Below are 23710 nucleotides of genomic sequence, written 5' to 3' on the forward strand. Positions count from 1 at the left end.
CTGTTTACCTATCTACCTATCTATCTATCTTACGCTATCCTAAAAAACTAACATAATTTATCTTAAACCTATCCAGACCTTTCCTAAGCCTTAACATAACCTGACTATCTATCTATCTATCTTAACTTACCCTAAACACCTAACATAACTTATCCTAAACCTATCCAGACCTTTCCTAAACCTTAACACAACCCATCCTGAACCTAACCTTAACCTCTCCTAACCCCTGACTATCTATCTATCTATCTATCTTAACTTACCCTAAACACCTCACATAACTTATCCTAAACCTATCCAGACCTGTCCAAACCTTAACCTAACCTATCCTATCTATCTTAACCCTAAACACATCTTAAACCTATCCAGACCTTTCCTAAGCCTTAACATAACCTATCCTGAACCTAACTTTAACCTCTCCTAACCCCTGACTATCTATCTATCTATCTATCTTAACTTACCCTAAACACCTAACATAACTTATCCTAAACCTATCCAGACCTGTCCAAACCTTAACACAACCCATCCTGAACCTAACTTTAACCTCTCCTAACCCCTGACTATCTATCTATCTTAACTTACCCTAAACACCTCACATAACTTATCCTAAACCTATCCAGACCTTTCCTAAACCTTAACATAACCTATCCTGAACCTAACCTTAACCTCTCCTAACCCCTGACTATCTATTCCACTCCTCCAAACCTATCCTGAACCACCTAAACACCTAACATAACTTATCCTAAACCTATCCAGACCTGTCCAAACCTTAACCTAACCTAACCTAACCTTAACCTCTCCTAACCCCTGACTATCTATCTATCTATCTATCTTAACTTACCCTAAACACCTAACATAACTTATCCTAAACCTATCCAGACCTGTCCAAACCTTAACACAACCCATCCTGAACATCTATCTATCTATCTTAACTTACCCTAAACACCTAACATAACTTATCCTAAACCTATCCAGACCTATCCAAACCTTAACCTAACCTATCCTGAACCTAACCTTAACCTCTCCTAACCCCTGACTATCTATCTATCTATCTATCTTAACTTACCCTAAAAACTTAACCTAACTTATCCTAAACCTATCCAGACCTATCCAAACCTTAACACAACTCATCCTGAACCTAAATCTATCTATCTATCTTAACTTACCCTAAACACCTAACCTAACTTATCCTAAACCTATCCAGACCTGTCCAAACCTTAACACAACCCATCCTGAACATACCCTTAACCTTTCCTAACCCCTAACTATCTATCTATCTTAACTTACCCTAAAAAACTAACACAACTTATCCTAAACCTATCCAGACCTCTCCAAACCTTAACACAACCCATCCTGAACCTAACCTTAACCTCTCTTAACCTATCCTAAACTTAACCTAACCTAACCTAAACCTCTCCTAACCCCTGACTATCTATCTATCTATCTATCTATCTATCTATCTTAACTTACCCTAAAAATCTAACCTAACTTATCCTAAACCTATCCAGACCTATCCAAACCTTAACACAACCCATCCTGAACCTAACCTTAACCTCTCTTAACCTATCCTAAACTTAACCTAACCTAACCTAACCTAACCTTAACCTCTCCCAACCTCTGGCCACGCCCACCCACCGGAGACGAGGGCGGCGCTGTGTACGGGCAACCGGAACTGACTCTCGAGGTACTTGGGCAGGAAGGTATAGAGGCCGGCGATAGGCAGAATATGCAACACGTTACTGGCCGTGCGCAGAAGCAGAATACGGTTCCTCAGTAGCCGCCACACCGCCCGCGCGAAGTCTGGAACGGGAGGAGAAGATGGTGAGTGATAGGCGGATAGATAGAAAGTTAGTTAGTTAGTCTGTTAGAAAAGGAGGAGGAAGAGGAGATGGGGAGATATAGGTGGATAGAGAGTTTGTTAGTTTGTTAGTTAGTTAGAGAGTTAGTTTGTTAGAAAAGGAAGAGGAGGAGGAGAGGGTGAGTGATAGGGAGATAGATAGAAAGTTAGTTAGTTAGTTTGTAAGAAAAGGAAGAGGAGGAGGAGAGGGTGAGTGATAGGGAGATAGATAGAAAGTTAGTTAGTTAGTTTGCTAGAAAAGGAGGAGGAAGAGGAGGATAGGATGAGAGATAGATGGATAGATAGAAAGTTAGTTAGTTAGTTTGTAAGAAAAGGAGGAGGAAGAGGAGGAGGAGATGGTGAGAGACAGACAGATAGATAGAAAGTTAGTTAGTTAGTTTGTAAGAAAAGGAGGAGGAAGAGGAGGAGGAGAGGGTGAGTGATAGGCAGATAGATAGAAAGTTAGTTAATTAGTTTGCTAGAAAAGGAGGAGGAAGAGGAGGACATGGTGAGAGATAGGGAGATAGATAGAAAGTTAGTTAGTTAGTTTGCTAGAAAAGGAGGAGGAAGAGGAGGATAGGGTGAGAGATAGGGAGATAGATATAAAGTTAGTTAGTTAGTTTGTTAGAAAAGGAGGAGGAAGAGGAGGAATTGGTGAGAGATAGGGAGACAGATAGAAAGTTAGTTAGTTAATTTGTTAGAGAAGGAGGAGGAAGAGAAGGATAGGATGAGAGATAGATGGATAGATAGATGGATAGTTAGTCAGTTAGTTAGTTAGTTAGTTAGTTAGGTAGGTAGGTAGGTAGGTAGGTAGATAGATAGATAGATAGGTAGGTAGATAGAAGAGGAGGAGGAGGAAATGATGAGATATAAATAGATACAGAGAGATGGAGATAAATATATAGTTAGATAATTAGATGGAGATAAATATATAGTTAGATAATTAGATGGAGATAAATATATAGTTAGATAATTAGATGGAAAAATAGTTACAGATATTCATAAAGAGATAATGATATATAATTAGATGAATATATAGATACAAAGAATGATAAATAGAGTTACAGCTATACAGAGATAATGATAGCTAGATAAATATGAAGATAGCGAGAAAATAGGGTAGATAGATAAATAGGTAGATAGACAAATACACAGATAGACGAATAGATTGAAAAATATAAATAAATAGATAGGGAGATAGATAGACAGACTGATAAATTAAGAGAATGATAGAAAGTTAAAGATAGATAGAATACACACACACACACACACACACACACACACACACACACACACACACACACACTCACCTGTTAGCGAAGTGTTCCGTCGGGGCATGGGGCGCGAGCGGGGCCGGGGCGGTATGGCGAGGGTATTGGGGCGGGGGCAGGGGGCCACGGCTTGATAGGGGTCGAGGTGGTGGGAGGGAGGGGGAGGGTGGCGGCGGCGGCGGGGGCGGGGGAGATGACGAGGGAAAGCAAACATGGCAATACTGGTGAGGGACAGTGTTGCCGCCACCACCACCAAGCCTGCAGGAGGAGGAGGAGGAGGAGGAGGAAGAGGAGGGCGAGGGGGGTAGGAAGAGGAGGGAGAGGGGGGTATGAGGAGGAGGAGGGGGGGGGAGAAGACGGAGAAGGTGGAGGAGGAGGTCGGTCTGGAGGTGAAGGAAGAGGAGGAGGAGGGAGAGAGGGGTATGAGGAGGAGGAGGGGGGGAGAAGGTGGAGGAGTAGGTGGAGTAGGAGAGGAAGGAGAGGGGGGTATGAGGAGGAGGAGGAAGAGGGAGGTAGGAAGAGGAGGGCGAGGGGGGTAGGAAGAGGAGGGAGAGGGGGGTATGAGGAGGAGGAGGGGGGGAGAAGAAGGAGAAGGTGGAGGAGGAGGTCGGTAAGGAGGTGAAGGAAGAGGAGGAGGAGGGAGAGAGGGGTATAAGGAGGAGGAGGGGGGAGAAGGTGGAGGAGTAGGTGGAGTAGGAGAAGGAGGAGGTCGGTAAGGAGGAAGAGGAGGAGGAGGACGAAGAGGAGAAGAAGGAGAAGGTGGAGGAGTAGGTGGAGCAGGAGAAGGAGGAGGTCGGAAGGAGGTGAAGGACGAGGAGGAGGTGGAGGAGGAGGAAGAGGAGAAGAAAGAGGAGGAGGAAGACGGGGGTAGGAGGAGGAGGAGGAAGAGAAGGAGGAGGTCGGTAGGAGGTGAAGGACGAGGAAGAGGAGGAGGAAGAAGAGAAGGAGGAGGACGAGGACGATGTAAGAGGCGGGAGAAGAAGGAGGAGAAGGAGGAGGAGGAGGAGGAGGAGAAAAGGAGGATCGGATTACTTACACAATGAAATCAAATCGCATTAGAAAAGGATTAGAGACTTTGAAGACGATCACATCAACACTCACTTAACAAACATCAGAAATATAAAAAAAACTCAAATTATACTGGCTACGTTAAAATTACAAACTATTAAACTAGATACCACACACAACAAAATAACCAAAGAATATATATAACAGATAAAATAAATGAGTAGGGGATGTTCATATACGCTAACATTACACACACCACAAAATTACATAATACAAATAATAGATGAGAGATAATTAAAAAGTATGGGAAGGAGAGTAAGTAAAGATGAAGAGAAGGAAAGAGGAAGAATATATATTGTAGGAAGGATGGAGGAATATAAAAAAAATACAATATCGGGGAATGGAATAAAGAGGGAAGGAGAGAGAGAGAGAGAGAGAGAGAGAGAGAGAGAGAGAGAGAGAGAGAGAGAGAGAGAGAGAGAGAGAGAGAGAGAGAGAGAGGAGAAAAGAAAGAAAAAATGAATGTAAAATGAAATAAAAAAGGAAGGAGAGAGAGAGAGAGAGAGAGAGAGAGAGAGAGAGAGAGAGAGAGAGAGAGAGAGAGAGAGAGAGAGAGAGAGAGAGAGAGAGAGAGAGAGAGAGCAAAATAAATGACCCCTCTCACCTAGCCACCACGCCCCTATCCATCGTGGGTCCGTGGGTTCGATGCCGGGGTCAGCCAGGGGGTCAACATAGAGACGAGTGCACACGAAGCCCAGGACGAAGCCGAAGGTTGGCCCGAGGATTCGTACCCCGCTGGTGACGGCTGGGGGGAGGGAGAGAGAGGGGGGGGTTAGTGTTGTTGTTGTTGTAGTAGTAGTAGTAGTAGTAGTAGTAGTAGTAGTAGTAGTAGTAGTAGTAGTGGTAGTAGTAGCAAGAGGAGGAGGAGGAGGAGGAGGAGGAGGACGAAACAAACAACTATATAACAAAAAACAACAAAAATAAATAAAAGGAAAGAAGAAAATAGAAGAGGAAAAAAAGAGGAAGAAAACAAATGATAATCCAATAATAATAATAATAATAATAATAATAATAATAATAATAATAATAATAATAATAATAATAATAATAATAATAATAATAATAATCAGCCTATATATTAAAAAAAAGTCGATGAAATTAAAGAAAAACATATTAAACCGCGAGAGAGAGAGAGAGAGAGAGAGAGAGAGAGAGAGAGAGAGAGAGAGAGAGAGAGAGAGAGAGGAAGTTGATTGATGGGGTGAAACACGTCACGGAAAGGGAGAAACAAAGAGGGAGGGAGGGAGAGAGAAAGGGAGGGAGGGAGAAAAGGAGGGAGGGAGAGAGAAAGGGAGGGAGGGAGGGAGGGAGAAGGAAAGGGAAATGACGTAAGGTAAAAAGTGAAGTCGTAAAGGAAAGGAAGGAAAGGAAGGAAGGAAGGAGATGGAAGAAGGAAGGAGGAAAGGAAGGAAGGAGGAAGAGGGAGAGATAAAGGAAGGAAGAAAGAAAGGAAGGAGGAAATAAATGAAAGTAAAACAAGAAAGAGAATTGGAAGGAAAGGAAATAAAGAGAAAAAAGAAGAGAGGAAGAAGGAAAAAAAGAGAAAGGGAAGGGAGGGATGGAGGAAAGGAAGGAAGGAGGAAAAGAAGGAAGGAAGAAAGAAAGGAATGAGGAAATAAATGAAGAAGAAACAAGAAAGAGAATTGAAGGGAAAGGAAATATAGAGAAAAAAGAAGAGAGGAAGAAGGGAAAAAAAGAGAAGGGGAAGGGAGGGACGGAGGAAAGAAAGAGAGGAATGACGAAATAAATAAAGAAGAAACAAGGAAGAGAATTGAAGGGAAAGGAAATATAGAGAAAAAAGAAGAGAGGAAGAAGGGAAAAAAAGAGAAAGGGAAGGAAAGGACAGAGGAAAGGAAGAAAGGGGGAAGAAACGGAGATACAGGAAGAAAGAAAGAGAAAGAAAGAAATGAATGAAGAGGAAACAAGGAAGAATTGGATGGAATGTGATAATTATGAGAAAGAAAATAAGTAGACAGGAGGGAAGGGAGGGAGGAAGGAAGGAGGGAAAGGAAAGGAGGAAGAAAGAATAAAGAAAGGAATAAAAAGGGGAAGGAGAGAAAAAGGGAATGAGAGATGATGGGAAGAGGAGAGAAGAAGGGAAGGAGAAAAGGAAAGGAGGAAGAAATGAGGGAAGGAAGAATAAAGACAAGGATTAAGGAAAGGAAGGAGGGAAGAAGGAAGAAGGAAGAGAGAAAAGAGAAGAAGAAGGAAGAGGAGGGAAGGAAGGGAAAGAGGAAAGTATACAAGAAGGGAAGGAAGGAAGGAAGGAAGGAAGGAAGGAGGGAAACAAGGAAGGAAGGAAAGGAAGGAAGAATGGAAGAAGAGAAGGAAGGGAAGGAAGGAAGAATGGAAGAAGGGAAGGAAGGAGGGAAACAAGGAAGGAAGGAAGGAAAGGAAGGAAGAATGGAAGAAGAGAAGGAAGGGAAGGAAGGAAGGAAGGAAGGAAGGAAGGAAGAAGGGAAACAAGGAAGGAAGGAAGGAAAGGAAGGAAGAATGGAAGAAGAGAAGGAAGGGAAGGAAGGAAGAATGGAAGAAGAGAAGGAAGGGAAGGAAGGAAGAATGGAAGAAGAGAAGGAAGGGAAGGAAGGAAGAATGGAAGAAGAGAAGGAAGGAAAGGAAGGAAGAATGGAAGAAGAGAAGGAAGGAAGAAGGGAAACAAGGAAGGAAGGAAAGGAAGGAAGAATGAAAGGAGAGAAGGAGGGAAGGAGAGAAGGAGGGAAGGACAGAATGAGATAAGGGAAGGGAAAGATGGAAGGTAAAAAGATGGAGGGGAGAAGGGAAGAAGAAAAGGAGGGATGGAGGTCAGAAGGGAAGGGATGGAGAGATGGAGGTAAGGAGGTAAGGAGTGAAGGAGGGAAGGATATGCCGGAAGACAGGTGTAAATCCAAGGCTGTTCCCACACCTGCAAGGGCAAAGCTTTCTCTCTCTCTCTCTCTCTCTCTCTCTCTCTCTCTCAACCTTGCAAGATACGAGTACATTCACTTCTAGAGCAATAACCGTCTCTCTCGAAATTAAAGATACTAAATAAAGATGCAACAAAGGTAGGAAATATATACAAGAGTTCCCCATAAAAACACAATTACATAGAAAACGGGATACTTGTCAATTCTTCACGTTGGTTAATTGAATAGAAAGTGTAATTTTGAGGTCGTTTAAAGAATATCCGGTTTTGGTTCATTGCACGACTTTCCTCCTCGTTATAAATGCCGTTCTCTGGGTTTTTGTTTTGCTCAAGTTTCTCCTCTAACACTTTCTTTGATAGCATGAACTTTGACCCCTTGAGAAAACGTAGACTGTCACTGTACTCTAAAAATGGTCAACTGGGCATGTGCAGGTTATCCCACCGCTACCACCAATTTTGCTTTTTTACCCTAGTGGAAGCAGCTCAAGGCAAACGAAAATAAAATAAAATAAAAAAGCTCGCTACTACTGCTATTATTACTGCTGTTTCAGAAAGAGAACCCTTAGAATCCAAACAAAATACAGAAAACATACAGAAACGAGCTAATTGATCATGTGCATAGTATCCCAACGCTGCCACCATTTATTTTACTACCATTGCTGAGAAAAATTGACCCCTTGAGAGAACGTAGACTATCACTGTACTCTTAGGATGATCAACTGAGCATGTTCAGGGTATCCCACCGCGACCACCAATTTATATTTGTTCACAGTAAAGGAGGCATCTCAGGGTAGACAAAAATAAAATAAAATAAAAAGGTCCACTACTACTCCTATCATTACTACTATTACAGAAAGAAACCCTTAGAACACACACAAACACATTAATAAATAAAATAAAAAAAATCAACTGAGCCTATGTATAGTATCCCAACGCTGCCACCATTTATTTTACTACCATTACTGAGAAAAAACCCAAGAAACCCCAAACACACAAATGAAAAGTAAGATGAGAAAGAAAGTGAGATGTGGAGGATATCCGCCCGCTGCCACCACGGTCTAGATAGTTCATCTAGACCGTTATTACTAGTACCAATACTTAACAAAATCCCTGTAAATTATAAACATATATAAAGAAGTAAAAAAAAGTAAGGAGGAAACTGGGCATGTGCAGGATATCCGACCACTGGCACCAATGTTGTTACTACCAATACATAAACTTCTAGTCAGCAAACATAAACAAATAAAAAAAAAAAAAAGAGAAAGAAAATAAGCATCTACAGGATATCCGCCCACTGCCACCAATGTTGTTACTACCAATACCTAAACTTCTACAGCCAGCAAACATACATAAACAAATATATAAAAAAGAGAAAGAAAATAAGCATCAACAGGATATCCGACCGCTGCCACCAATGTTGTCACTACCAATACCTAAACTTCTACAGTCAGCAAACATACATAAACAAATATAAAAAAAAAGAGAAAGAAAATAAGCATCTACAGGATATCCGCCCACTGCCACCAATGTTGTCACTACCAATACCTAAACTTCTACAGTCAGCAAACATACATAAACAAATATAAAAAAAAAGAGAAAGAAAATAAGCATCAACAGGATATCCGACCGCTGCCACCAATGTTGTCACTACCAATACCTAAACTTCTACAGTCAGCAAACATACATAAACAAATATAAAAAAAAAGAGAAAGAAAATAAGCATCTACAGGATATCCGCCCACTGCCACCAATGTTGTCACTACCAATACATAAACTTCTACAGTCAGCAAACATACATAAACAAATATAAAAAAAAAGAGAAAGAAAATAAGCATCTACAGGATATCCGCCCACTGCCACCAATGTTGTTACTACCAATACATAAACTTCAACAGTCAGCAAACATACATAAACAAATATATAAAAAAGTGAAAGAAAATAAGCATCAACAAGATATCCGCCCGCTGTCACCACTGTATTTACCACCATTACAGAAACTTCTAGAATCCACACGCACACATAAACAAACACAAAAGCAAATAAAAAAAGATAAAGAAACTGAGCAGGTGCAGAATGTCCGACCGCTGCCACCAGTGTTTCAATAATTACAAAACTCCTAGCAACCAAACACCCAAAAAACATCATACAAAAACAAACAAAAAACTCAAATAAACAGAAAAAACACAACAGAAAACCAAAAAAGGAAGAAAAACAACACTAATCATGCACAAACAGAAACTGAAAGGGTAACTCACCAAAATAGATCGGCGTCTCCTGGTTGGCTATGTTGTCATCGATGTAGGGGATGCCGAGGTTGTAGGCCGCGGTCTGCCCAATGCCGATGCCGAGGAGGGACAGGAAGAAGATAGACAGCACCACTTGGGCCTCCGCTTCGGGCGACTCGCAATCCAGAGCCGCGGCCGTGGGATCCAAGACGAGGGAATCAGGATGCATCGTCACATTATAGGAAAACGGATCACTCGCGACGTCACTCAAGGGGGAAGTGAAGGGATTAACGTCTCCTTCCCCTTTTTGCGGTCTACACAGATTAGAGCTCGCGAAGAGACCATCCTGCGTGGGGGTGGACTCTAAATGTTTCCTTATGAGCTCTGTGCCGTAGAGGAAGTGAGGGAGAGCACTGAGGAAAGAGCAGAAGGCGAAGAGGAGCATACCCCAGCCTATCCACTTCGGCCTGTGCCCCTGCCCGCCGTAGTAAGCCAGAAGCAACGCCCCGCCGATCTGTCCCATCTCCGTCGCACTCATAATGATCCCAGTTGTCTTGCTTTTGAACTGGAATAGGCGCTCCACGGTGGTCAGGACGCTCACGTAGTAGGTATAGAACATTCCCTGGAGCACAGACGTCAGGGAGAACACGACCAAGAACACCTGCTTGACCGCGAACACCTGGGCCCACCGGGGGGAACACCACCGGCCCAGACCACACCTGAGGTCACTCTCGTCCTCTGACTCATCCTCGTAGTCCTCCTCAAGCTCCACCACCTCCTCCTCCACCTCCTCTTCCTCCTCCCGCACCTCCATGGCCGCCAGTCTTCCCCCAACCCCATTCACCCCATTCGTAGAGGGGGAGGAGGAGGGGGTGCCGTTTGGGGCGTGGGGGTGAGGGGAAGGGGTGAAACGTGGTGTGGGGGGTGTAGGAGGGTCAGCTAGGCCTACCCCAACCCCTAGGACGTAGGGTGAGGAGGGGCCTGGGGACGGGGTGTGAGTAGGGGGCCCACATGTGCCGCCGGCCCCCTCCCCGGCAGTGTGGGGGGTGGGGGTGGGGGAGGCGGGGGGCGTGAGGGAGAGGTGGTGGTGGTGGCGGGGAGTGGTGACCTCTCTCGTGCCCTCTCGCGGCGGCCACTGGACCATGGTGCCGCCTGCAACACAAGACAAGATGTAACATTACCAACACAAGACAACACAAGGTAACACTCGCAACACATCACCAGACAAGATGTAACACTCGCAAAACCAGACAAAAGGATGTAACACTCGCAACACAAAAAATACAACACAAGGTAACACTCGCAACACATCACCAAACAAGATGTAACACTCGCAAAATCAGACAAAAGGATGTAATACTCGCAACACAACACAAGCATACGCAACACAACACAAACACAAAGTAACACTCCCAACACAACACAAACACAAGGCAACACTCTCAACACAACACAAACACAAGGCAACATTCGCAACACACACAAAAAAAAATGTAACACTGGCAACACAAAACCAGACATGAAGTAACACTCGCAACACAAACTCAAGAGAGAGACAATGCTATCACAGAGGAAGGAAAGGAAGGAAAACAAGGAAGGGCAATGGATGAAAAGGGATATATTGAGAGAGAGAGAGAGAGAGAGAGAGAGAGAGAGAGAGAGAGAGAGAGAGAGAGAGAGAGAGAGAGAGAAGAAACAGGCAAGGAAGGAAGAGGAGCAAAGGAAAGAAGAGAAAGAAGGAAATGCTACGGAGATGAACACTGAGGTCACGCGCAGCTTTGGCATATGCTCCCTTAAAATAAAACAATAGAAAATAAATAAATAAATAAAAATAATAATAATAACACGAAACTTCAGAACATAAAAAGGAAGAAAACAAAGAAAAACAACAAGATGATCCAACACACACACACACACACACACACACACACACACACACACACACACACACACACACACACACACACACACACACACACACACACACACACATGATGGAACCCTAATAACACACTTTCAAACTAAAAAAAAAAAAACCTGTAAAACTTGAAACACATCAGCAACAACAAAAAACACACACATTTGTAACACACTTTTAAAATACACACAAAAAAACACTAAAACACCTGTCAAACACACGTGAGAGAGAGAGAGAGAGAGAGAGAGAGAGAGAGAGAGAGAGAGAGAGAGAGAGAGAGAGAGAGAGAGAGAGAGTACTGTACCGAGTGAAAGATGACAATAAAATGAAGAGAAGAAGAGTGGAGGAGGAGGAGGAGGAAAAAGAAGAGAAGTAGTAGTAGTAGCAGTAGTAGTAGTAGTAGTAGTAGTAGGAGGAGGAGGAGGAGGAGGAGGAGTTACAATGAGCATGCTTACAAACTGATGAGAGAGAGAGAGAGAGAGAGAGAGGTACTGTACTGAGTGAAAGATGACAATAAAATGAAGAGAAGAAGAGTGGAGGAGGAGGAGGAGGAGGAGGAGGAGGAAAAAGAAGAGAAGTAGTAGTAGTAGCAGTAGTAGTAGTAGTAGTAGTAGTAGGAGGAGGAGGAGGAGGAGGAGGAGGAGTTACAATGAGCATGCTTACAAACTGATGAGAGAGAGAGAGAGAGAGAGAGAGAGAGAGAGAGAGAGAGAGAGAGAGAGAGAGAGAGAGAGAGAGAGAGAGAGAGAGAGAGAGAGAGAGAGAGAGAAAACAACATTGACATTGATCTCTTGAACTCGTCGCCTCCTCCTCCTCCTCCTCCTCCTCCTCCTCCCAATACTCTTCTTCCCACACTTCCTCCTCGTCTTCCTGCTTTCTCCTGCTGTTTGTTTATACTTTCCACTTTTTTTTTCTTTTATTATTTGTCTTGTTTTCTTCTTCTCGTTCTTTCTCTTCTTCTTTCTATTTGTGTTTTTACTTTTTTTTCTCTTTTACGTTTTTATATATTTTTTTCTTTTCTTTCTTTTCCTCTCTCTCTTCTTGTTCTGGTTCTTCTTCTTCTGTTTACACTTAAGGAGATGTTTTTACTCTCATTCTTCATCATTTTCAATCCATATATTTTTCAACATTTCATTCACTTAAATTTACTCTTTCTCTTCTATTAACTTTTTCTGCTTTCTACATTTTCCTTTTGCTTGTTCCGGTTCCTCCTCCTCCTCCTCCTGTTCTATTCCTCCTACAGACGAAGGAAGGCTGTTCTAGAGTTTACCAGTGTAAGGGATGAAAGAGTGATGCTGGTTAACTCTTGCATAAGGGGTTTGGACAGTATAAGGATGAGCTAGAGTAGAAAGTCGTGTGCAGCGGGGCCGCGGTAGGGGGGGGAGGCATGCAGTTAGCAAGTTCAGAAGAGCAGTCAGCGTGAAAATATCGATAGAAGATAGAAAGAGAGGCAACATGGCGGCGGAATTTAAGAGGTAGAAGACTATCAGTAAGAGAAGGAGAGCTGATGAGACGAAGAGCCTTAGACTCCACTCTGTCCAGAAGAGCTGTGTGAGTGGAGCCCCCCCACACGTGAGATGCATACTCCAAGCGAGGGCGGACAAGGCCCCTATTTATGGAAAGCAACTGTGCGGGGGAGAATAATTGGCGGAGACGATACAGAACGCCCAACCTCGAGGAAGCTGATTTAGTAAGAGAGGAGTCGTGAAGTTTCCAGTTGAGATTATGAGTTTAGGATAGACCGAGGATGTTTAGTGTTGAAGAAGGTGACAGCTGAGTGTTGTCGAAGAATAGGGGATAGGTGTTTGGAAGATTGTGTCGAGTTGATAGGTGGAGAAATTGGGTTTTTGAGGCGTTGAAGGACACAAGGTTCCTTCTGCCCCAATCGGAAATGATAGCAAGGTCTGAGGTTAAGCGTTCTGCAGCCTCCAGTCTGTTGAAAGAAGTTGAATAATGGTTTTTAAAGATTATCGAGGCTTTTTCTACGTTGGAGTCGTCTGATAATATTTGAACATCTGTCAGTTTTCGACCGAGTTCTGCGAGATTTGCTCTTGTGAAATTAGAAAGTATGATTTTGTATTTTAAGTAACTTTTGATTCACTGAGAGAGAGAGAGAGAGAGAGAGAGAGAGAGAGAGAGAGAGAGAGAGAGAGAGAGAGAGAGAGAGAGAGAGAGAGAGAGACAGAGAGAGAGAGAGAGAGAGAGAGAGAGAGAGAGAGAGAGAGAGAGAGAGAGAGAGAGAGAGAGAGAGAGAGAGAGAGAGAGAGAGAATAATGTCAACGAAGATGTCACGAGATCATGGAAGACGAGGAGGAGGAGGAGGAGGAGGAGGAGGAGGAGGAGGAGGAGAGGGGGAGGAGGAGGAGAGGGGGAGGAGGAGGAGGAGGAGGAGAGATTTTGCTGCACACACACACACACACACACACACACACACACACACACACACTGACACAGACAGACAAACACACACTCAGCAGGGACTCAGTAAACAGCTTCCTGACTTTCCCTGCTGACTGACAGACTTTCAAGGAGAGAAGGGAAGGGGGGAGGGGAGGGGATGAGAAGGGGAAAGGGGGAGGAGAGGGGAGGGGAAAGGGGAAAAGGAGGGGGAGGGGAGGGGAAGAAACGAACAAAGAAAGGAGGAATATGAAGTAAAAGAGGAGAAGAAGAGAAGAGGGAAAAAAGAAAAGGGGGGAGGGAAGAGAAAGGGAAGGGGAAGGAAAGAAAAAGGGGGGAAGGAAAAGGAAGGGAGGAGGGAAGAAGATTATAAAGAAGAGGAGGAACAGTAAGTTAGAGAAGATAAAGGAAAGAAAAGGAAGGGAATAGGAAAGAAAGGGAGAACTGAGTGAAGGGAAGGGAAGAGGAAGAGAAAGGGGAGGGGGAGAAAAGAGGAAGGGGAGGAATTAAACCAAAAAGAGGAGGAAAGGAAGTAAGAGAAGAGGAGATGAAGGAAAGAAGAAGGAAAGGAGAGGGAAAAGAAAAGGGAAAAGGAAGATGAAGGGAAAGGGGAGAGAGAGAAAAAGGGGAAAGGGAGAAATTAAACAAAAAAAAGAGGAGGAAAAGGAAGGAAGAGGAGAGGAGATGAAGGAAAGGAGAAGGAAAGGAGAGGGAAAAGAAAAGGGAAAAGGAAGAGGAAGGGAAAGGGGAGAGAGAGAAAAGGGAGAAAGGGAGAAATAAAACAAAAAAAGAGGAGGGAAAGAAAGTAAGAGAAGAGGAGATGAAGGAAAGAAGAAGGAAAGGAATGGAAAAGAAAAGGGAAAAGGAAGATGAAGGGAAAGGGGAGAGAGAGAAAAAGGAGAAAGGGAGAAATTAAACAAAAAAAAGAGGAGGAAAAGGAAGGAAGAGAAGATGAAGGAAAGAAGAAGGAAAGGAATGGAAAAGAAAAGGGAAAAGGAAGAGGAAGGGAAAGGGGAGAGAGAGAAAAGGGAGAAAGGGAGAAATAAAACAACAAAAAAAGAGGAAGAGAGAGGGAAAAGGAAGGGGAAAAGAAGAGAAGGGAGAGGGGAGAGAGGAAGGAAAGGGGAGGGGAAGGGGAAAAGAGTAAAGGGGGAAATGGTAAAGAGAGGGAAAAGAAAGAGGAAGAAGAAGAGGAGGGAAAGAGGAGGGGGATGGGAGGAAATTAAGAGGAAGAGGAAGAGGAGGAGTTAACAGAAGAGATAAAAAAAAAGAAAGGGGAAGGAAGGAAAAGAAGGGATGGGAGAGGAAAAGGGTGATGGAAGGGGAGGAAATAAACAAGAATAAGAGGAAGAGGAAGATAAGAGGAGATAAGGGAAACGAAGGGAGAATAGGGATGTGGAGGAAAATGAAGGGGAAGGAGAAGAGGGGAAGGAAGGGAAGGGGAGAAAGAGGAACAGAAATGGGAGGGGAGATAAAATATGGAAGAAGGGAGATAAGGAAGACATGGGAAGGGAGGAATTTGAGAAGGAGGAGGAGGAGGAACAGAGGAGGAAGAGCAGGGAAGAAGAAGAAGAGAGAGAGAGAGAGAGAGAGAGAGAGAGAGAGAGAGAGAGAGAGAGAGAGAGAGAGAGAGAGAGAGAGAGAGAGAGAGAGAGAGAGAGAGAGAGAGAGAGAGAGAGAGAGAGAGAGAGAGAGAGAGAGAGAGAGAGAGAGAGAGAGAGAGAGAGAGAGAGAGAGAGAGAGAGAGAGATGGTTTGCAGACTGAAGTGAGAGATGGGAGGAGGAGGAGGAGGAGGAGGAGGAGGAGGAGGAGAAGAAGGAGAGAGGGATGTTGCAAAATGAGAGGAGGTTAACAAAGGAAAAGAAAAAGATAGAAATAAAGGAAGAAAGGAAGGAAAGAAGGAAGGAAGGAGGAAAGAGAGAAATTAAGGAAGGAAGGAAGCGAAGAAGGAAGGAAGGAAGGAAGGAAGGAAAGAGAAATTAAGGAAGGAAGGAGATCAGAGAAAAGGAGATTAAGAAAAAGAGGAAGGGAGAAAGAAATAGAAGGAAGGAGGAGATAGATAAAGAGGGAGAATAGGAGGGAGAAGAAGAGAAAAACGAAAGAAGACAAAAAAAAAGAAAAAGTAGGAAAGGAGAGAAGGAGGGAGATGGAGAAAGAGAAAGGGGGAGAAGACGAGAGAAGAAAGAAGAGGAGGGAGGAGAGGAAGAAAATGAGGAAAGAAAAGGGGATAGATGAAGAGAGGGAGGAGAGAAAAAGGGAGGAAAGAAGGGAGGAGGAGAAGGAGAGAAGGGAGGAGAAGTAGGGAGGAAGAGGAGAAAGAGAAGAGAAGGGAGGAAAGAGAAGTAGAGGAAAGAGAAGAGAAGGGAATGAAAGGAGAGGAAAGAGAGGAAGAGGAGGAGAAAGAGAGAGGAGGAGGAGGAGGAGGAGGAGGAGGAAGAGAAGGAGGATGAGGAGGAGGAGGAGGAGGATTTAACCTAACACTCGAATTCTTGATATCAAACTTTTTTCTTTAATACGAATAAATAATAATAATAATAATAATAATAATAATAATAATAATAATAATAATAATAATAATAATAATAATAATAATAATAATAATAATAATAATAATAATAATAATAATAATAATAATAATAATAATAATAATAATAATAATAATAATAATAATAATCCTTCTCTTATATTTAATCTTTTTTCCCTCAAGTTCGATTGTTGCACTTTTAAACACATTCCTGATTTTCCTTCTCATTTTACTCTCTCATTTATTTATTGATCTTTTTTATGGATTTTTGAAGAGCTTTTGTGTTTTTCTTAATTCATTTTTGCTACGAGTATTCTTATCTTACATTTTGATACATTTTTCAAAAGCTTTCGTGTTCTTTTTAATTCATTTTTAAGACGAATAGTTTCACCGTGATTTTTGGTACATTTTTTAAAGACCTTTCGTATTTATTTTAATGTTGGGAAGTGTAGCATTCTGAGTGTAGGTAGGAATAACCCCTCACACAACTACTCCTTAAAGGCACTCCTCTAAGCAGGTCTGGGCGTGAGAGAGACTTAGGAGTACTAGTGAGCGCTGACCTCCGTCCTAGGGCTCAATGCATTCAGGCTAAAAATCGGGCAAACAGAGTACTTGGTTTCATCTCAAGGAGCGTAAGCAATAGGAGCGCTGAAGTCATCCTCAAACTTTACTTAGCACTAGTTAGACCTCATCTCGATTATGCAGTTCAGTTCTGGTCCCCCTACTACAGATTGGATATCAAGATGTTAGAATCTGTACAGAGGAGGATGACAAAGATGATTCAGGGGGTGAGAAACTTGCCTTATGAAGACAGTCTGAAGCAGTTAAACCTACACCCTCTAGAAAGGCGAAGGTTGCGAGGAGACTTGATCGAAGTCTATAAATGGATGACGGGCTCTAATAAAGGGGATGTCAATAAGTTTTTGATTGTTAAAGAACCAGGTAGGACGCGTGGCAATGGTTTCAAGTTAGACAAATTCAGATTCAACAAAGACATAGGCAAGAATTGGTTCACGATAGTGGTGGACGAATGGAACAGGCTTGGGAGCCATGTTGTGGGTGCCAATACCGTAGATACATTCAAGAAGAGGTTAGATAAAGCCATGGATGGTGAGGTAAGGTGGGGTTGAGTGTACAGGAGCTGCCTTGTATAGGTCAACCGGCCTCTTGCAGACTCCTTACGTTCTTATGTTCTTAATATTTTTTTTTTCGTGCATTTTAAGTAATCGTATTTTTTCTTCATTCTTCTCTCTTTTACTCAGTCTTTTTGTTCTTTTTTTTTATGCATTTTAAGAGAGTTCGCATTTTTTTCTGAATTATTTTTTACTACGAATATTTTTTTTTCTGAATTTTTGGTGCATTTTAAAAGTTATCGTATTTTTTCTTCATTCTGCTCTCTCTTCCTCGTTCACTTTTTTTCTTATTTTTTCTGAATATTTTTTACTACGAATATGTTTTTCTGAATTTTTGGTGTATTTTAAAAGTTATTGTATTTCTTTTTCATTCTTCTCTCTTTTCCTCGTTCACTTTTTTTCTTTTTTTTCTGAGTATTTTTTTACTACGAATATTTTTTTCTGAATTTTGGGTGAATTTTAAAAGTTATCGTATTTTTTCTTCATTCTTATCTACTACAAACTCTTTATCAATTTATAACTATCATTTTTCTTTCTTTCTTTATCTCTCTCTCTCTTTCTCTAACATTTATATTAACACAAATTCTCAACTGGAATGATTACTGCTTATTTATTTCTATTTCTTCTTTCTCCTTTTTCTTTTTAAATTTATGACAACTTAACTTTTGTGTCGCTCTTGAATTTTCTCCACAATTTTTTTCCATTAATTCCCAGGTATCATTTATCCTTCTTTCATTGACATCTTTCTCTCTATGTCATTATACTTTTTATAAACACAAATTCTCCACAACAAGATTCTTCACATGTTTTTATTAATTCCTAGGTATTATATTTCTTTCTTTCTATGACATTTTTCTTTCTTTGTCATTATATTCTTCAAAAACACAAATTCTCCACAACAAACTTTCCTTCTCCTTCACTTTTATTTATTTATTTTCTCAAGTTTTTTTTTAAATTTATGAAGTGTCTCTTTTAATTATTTTTCATTCAAATCTTTCTCGTTATTTTCAGTTCTTATTTTCCTTTCTTTCCATACTATCTATCTCTCTCTATTACCATACTCTTCATAATCTCAAATTCTATACCTCAAACATTCTTTCTATTTCTTCTTTATTTCTCTTTTCCCAATTTTTCTTCTTTATATATGAATTGTGTCTATTAGTTATCCCTTACTAAAATTTTTCTTTCTTTCTATACTATCTATCTATCTTTATTATCATACTTTTCATAAACACAAATTCTCTACCTCAAACATTCTTTTTATTTCTTCTTTATTTCTCTTTTCACAATTTCTCTTCTTAATTTATGACTCAGTTCTTCTCTGCTACAATCTGTCTCTTTACATTGCCAGTTATCATTTTCCTTCCTCTCGTTAATATATTTTTTCTCCTTTATCATATCTCTCATGGACACTAATTCTCAACAATCTCAATTATTTTCCTTTCTCTCATTTTTCTTCTTGTTTGATTTCTCTTTTTCTTCTCTACTACAATCTTTCTCTTTATATTGGAGACAGGCCCAACATTCTAGACCTCTTCCTTACCTCTAATCCTTCTGCTTACTCTGTCAAACTGTTCTCTCCGTTGGGCTCCTCCGATCATAACCTAATGTCTGTTTCCTGTCCTATCGCTCCTGTACATCCTCTGGACCCACCGAAGAGGCGATGCTTCTGGCATTTTGCTTCAGCTCGGTGGGACGACCTGAGGATGTACTTTTCCGATTTCCCGTGGAATGATTACTGCTTCCAGGAGAGAGACCCCTCTGTGTGTGCCCAGCGCATCACAGAGGTGATTGTCTCTGGAATGGAGGCATACATTCCACGTTCTTTCTCTACTCCTCATGCTAAAAAGCCTTGGTTTAATCACGCTTGTTCTCGTGCTGTCAAAGATAGAGAGGCACCTCACAAAAGGTTCCAGAGCCTTCGGACTCCCGCTAACTATGACCTTTACATTTCAGCCCGGAATCGTGCCAAATCTATTCTCCGACTTACCAAAACTTCTTTTATCAATAGAAAATGTCAACACCTTGCTTCTTCTAATTCTTCCCGTGACTTCTGGCATCTAGCCAAAAATATCTCCTCCAATTTCACTTCTTCCTCTTTCCCTCCTCTCCTTAACCCTGACGGCAGCACTGCCGTCTCATCTGTCTCTAAGGCTGAACTCTTCGCTCAACCTTTCTGTAAGAACTCCACCTTGGACGATTCTGGGCATATTCCTCCTGCTCATCCCCTCTCTGACTCCTTTATGCCTGTTATTAAGATTCTTCCAAATGATGTTTTCTATGCCCTCTCTGGCCTCAACTCTCAGAAGGCTTACGGATCTGATGGAGTGCCTCCTATTGTCCTTAAAAACTGTGCTTCCGTGCTGGCACCCTGCCTGGTCAAACTCTTTCGTTTCTGCCTATAAACATCTACCTTTCCTTCCTGCTTTAAGTATGCCTTTGTACAGCCTGTGCCTAAGAAGGGTGACCGTTACAATCCCTCAAACTACCGCCCTATAGCTTTACTTTCCTGTCTATCTAAGGCTTTTAAATCAATCCTTAACCGGAAGATTCAAAAGCACCTTTCCACTTCTAACCTTCTATCTGATCGCCAGTATGGGTTCCGCAAGGGGCGTTCTACTGGCGATCTTCTTGCTCTCTTAACTGACTCTTGGTCATCCTCTCTTAGCCGTTTCGGTGAAACTTTCTCTGTTGCGCTAGACATACCGAAAGCCTTCGATAGAGTCTGGCACAGGTTTTTGATTTCATAAATAAAGAGAGAGAATTACATTAAAGAAACAGGGAAAATTATCACTAAAAAGTAGAAGAATTAAAGATACACAATAGCTGTCTTAAAGTTGATCATAAGTCGTCGTGAATCGGAGAAAAAAAGTTGGAGAAATATTAAAAGATGATTCTATCCCTCTCTCTGTTCCTTTATCTCCAGTTTCCTTTCCGGCCGTTCTATCTCTGCGGTGGTAGACGGTCACTGTTCTTCCCCTAAACCTATCAACAGTGGTGTTCCACAGGGCTCTGTCCTATCACCCACTCTCTTCCTGTTATTCATCAATGATCTTTTTTCCATAACAAACTGTCCTGTCCACTCATACGCCGACGACTCCACTCTGCATTATTCAACTTCTTTCAATAGAAGACCCTCTCAACAGGAAGTACACGACTCTAGACTGGAGGCTGCAGAACGCTTAACCTCAGACCTTGCTATCATTTCCGATTGGGGCAGAAGGAACCTTGTGTCCTTCAATGCCTCAAAAACTCAATTTCTCCACCTATCAACTCGACACAATCTTCAAAACACCTCTCCCCTATTCTTTGACAACACTCAGCTATCACCTTCCTCAACACTAAACATCCTCGGTCTATCCTTTACTCAAAATCTCAACTGGAAACTTCACATCTCCTCTCTCGCTAAATCAGCTTCCTCGAGGTTGGGCGTTCTGTATCGTCTCCGCCAGTTCTTCTCCCCCGCGCAGTTGCTATCCATATACAGGGGCCTTGTCCGCCCTCGTATGGAGTATGCATCTCACGTGTGGGGGGGCTCCACTCACACAGCTCTTCTGGACAGAGTGGAGTCTAAGGCTCTTCGTCTCATCAGCTCTCCTCCTCCTACTGATAGTCTTCTACCTCTTAAATTCCGTCGCGATGTTGCCTCTCTTTCAATCTTCTATCGATATTTCCACGCTGACTGCTCTTCTGAACTTGCTAACTGCATGCCACCCCCCCTCCCGCGGCCCCGCTGCACATGACTTTCTACTCATGCTCATCCCTATACCGTCCAAACCCCTTATGTAAGAGTTAACCAGCATCTTCACTCTTTCATCCCTCACGCTGGTAAACTCTGGAACAATCTTCCTTCATCTGTATTTCCTCCTGCCTACGACTTGAACTCTTTCAAGAGGAGGGTATCAGGACACCTCTGCTCCCGAAATTGACATCTCTTTCGGCCACCTCTTTTGATTCTTTTTTAGGAGCAGCGAGTAGCGGGCTTTTTTTTATTATTGTTTCCTTTTTTGTGTGCCCTTGAGCTGCCTCCTTTGTTGTAAAAAAAATATATTGCTAGTTATCTTTTTCCTTCCTCTCGTTAATATATTTTTTCTCCTTTATCATATCTCTCATGGACACTAATTCTCAACAACATTCTCTATTATTTTCCTTTCTCTCATTTTTCTTCTAATTTGATGGTTTGACTTATGATTAATTTCATGTTCGTTTTCATTCTTCTACTAAAAACTTTCAATATATTTCTAGTTATTATTTTCCTTCGTTTTCTTTCGTTCTTTCTTTCTTTTCTATATCTTTCATGGACACTAAATTCCCAGCAATCATCTTTTAATATTTCTCTAACATTTTTTCCTCCGATTCACGACGACTTATGGCCAACTTTAAGACAGCTATTGTGTATCTTTAATTCTTCTACTTTTTAGTGATAATTTTCCCTGTTTCTTTAATGTAATTCTCTCTCTATATATTTTTTTCTGTAAACACCAATTATTCGCAAGTTTTCATTCTTTTTTTTCCTTATTTTTTTTACCTTAATTTATGACCTGACTTTTGGCCCCACTTTAAGTCAGCTGTTGGGTCTCTTACTTGTTTTTTAGCGATAATTTTCCCTCTTTCTTTAATGTAATTCTCTATATTTTTTTTCTGTAAACATTTAAACAGTTATTATTATTCTCTTTTATCATTTTTTTGCCTTAATTGATGACCTGAGTTCTGGTCCACTTTAAGACAGCTATTGGGTCTCTTATATCTGTTTTTCAATGATAATTTTCCCTGTTTCTTTTAATGTAATTTTCTATATTTTTTTCTGTAAACATTTAAAGAGTTATTATTATTCTCTTTTATCATTTTTTTGCCTTAATTGATGACCTGAGTTTTGGTCCACTTTAAGACAGCTATTGGGTCTCTTATATCTGTTTTTCAATGATAATTTTCCCTGTTTCTTTTAATGTAATTCTCTATATTTTTTTTCTGTAAACATTTAAAGAGTTATTATATTCTCTTTTATCATTTTTTTGCCTTAATTGATGACCTGAGTTTTGGTCCACTTTGCGTCGCTCTTAATAATGCTACTGCGTCCTCCCGTTCCTGTTTTTAAGAGACTCACCTCTCACTGTTTGCCTCATAAATATTGATGACATGAAGGTGTCGATCTTGAACTGACTGACCGGTTATTGAGGAGAAGGGTGATGATGATGATGATGATGATGAGGTTGAGGAGAAAGAGGAGGAGGAGGGGAAAAAGGGGAGGTGGAAAAAGAGGTAGGGGAACATAAGAGCATAAGAACGTAGGAGTCTACAAGAGGCCGGTAGACCTGTACAAGGCAGCTCCTTTGAACCTAAGCTCCCGTGTACCCAACCCCACATGATATCGCTGTCCTTGAATTTATCTTACCTATTTTTGAGTGTGGCAACTGTATTAGCACTCACCACACGACTGCTAAACCTATTCCCTATTCCACTCATCCACCACCCTTTTAGTAAACCAATTTTTGCCTGTCCCTGTTGAATCTGAATTTATCCAGTTTCAACCCATTACTTCGCGTTCTACCCGGTTCTCTTACCAACAAAACCTTATGAAGGAGGAGACTTCTAACTAACGGGAAGCATACGCCAGGAGATGCGTCGCTTCACTCACCCGTCGACTCAACGCCAGACGGTCAACTCGGGCAGGCCTCCCCGCAGCCGCCCTTCCCCTTCTTGCCCCCTTCAAGGACCGATCGACTTGCCCCAATCATGAGTTACGTGGGCGTCCCCTCTGCCTAGGTACACACAACCCTGAGAGCAGGATCGACGTCCGGGAGGCGTGCCACGTGGCCATATAGCCGGAGTCGAGGTTAACGAACTAGGTTGTAAACAGGCTTCGATTCATGAAGTTGTCGCTGGTCCGACACGAAGTCATTCCAGCGATACACCAGGATCCTGCGAGGGCACTTGGTACCAACAGTTAGGTGGGGTTAGGTTCACAGGAGCTGCCTTGCATAGGCCTACCGGCCTCTTGCAGACTCCTTATGTTCTTATGTGGTGAGGATATCGAGGCTTCACATCAAAAGGTTCACATACCTTGGTATAGCAGTGCATAACAATGGCGGGTCTTACCAGGAAGTCACTCGACGGATTGGCCTGGCCCGCGGTGTTATGGACTCGCTCAACACGAGTATATGGCGTTGTCGATATCTGTGCAGGCGGACAAAGATTCGAATCTTGGAGTCGCTCGTGTTCCCTGTCTTACTGAATGGCTGTGAGACACGGACGCTGAACAGTGACTTGGAGAGGCGCGTCGATGCGCATGAACAGACTGAACTGTCACCCAGCAAGCCTCTAAATACTGGACCTTGGCTTTGCCCCAGGAGACCTTCACTCCCAGCGGCCTCGCCTCCTCATGCAGCACTTCGAGAGCCATCACCAGGACCTCCAGCGATTCCGCGAGAAGTACAGCA

At 42.1% G+C, this 23710-nt stretch overlaps 1 protein-coding gene across 1 annotated transcript in view; it reads right to left on the reverse strand.

The window, feature by feature from the left end:
* The window catches only part of LOC126981633 (solute carrier organic anion transporter family member 74D-like), an 80512-nt gene that overhangs the window by 11655 nt on the left and 45147 nt on the right, over positions 1-23710 (reverse strand). The window contains exons 4-7 of the mRNA XM_050833071.1: positions 9331-10452; positions 4778-4918; positions 3145-3363; positions 1633-1797 (exon numbers count right to left, since the gene is read on the reverse strand). Coding sequence (XP_050689028.1) covers positions 1633-1797; positions 3145-3363; positions 4778-4918; positions 9331-10444 — 1639 coding nt within the window. The 5' untranslated portion in view covers positions 10445-10452. The remainder of the gene's footprint in view (positions 1-1632; positions 1798-3144; positions 3364-4777; positions 4919-9330; positions 10453-23710) is intronic.

Source organism: Eriocheir sinensis, chromosome 49 (assembly GCF_024679095.1).
Source record: "Eriocheir sinensis breed Jianghai 21 chromosome 49, ASM2467909v1, whole genome shotgun sequence".
NCBI classification, from domain to species: Eukaryota; Metazoa; Arthropoda; class Malacostraca; order Decapoda; family Varunidae; genus Eriocheir; species Eriocheir sinensis.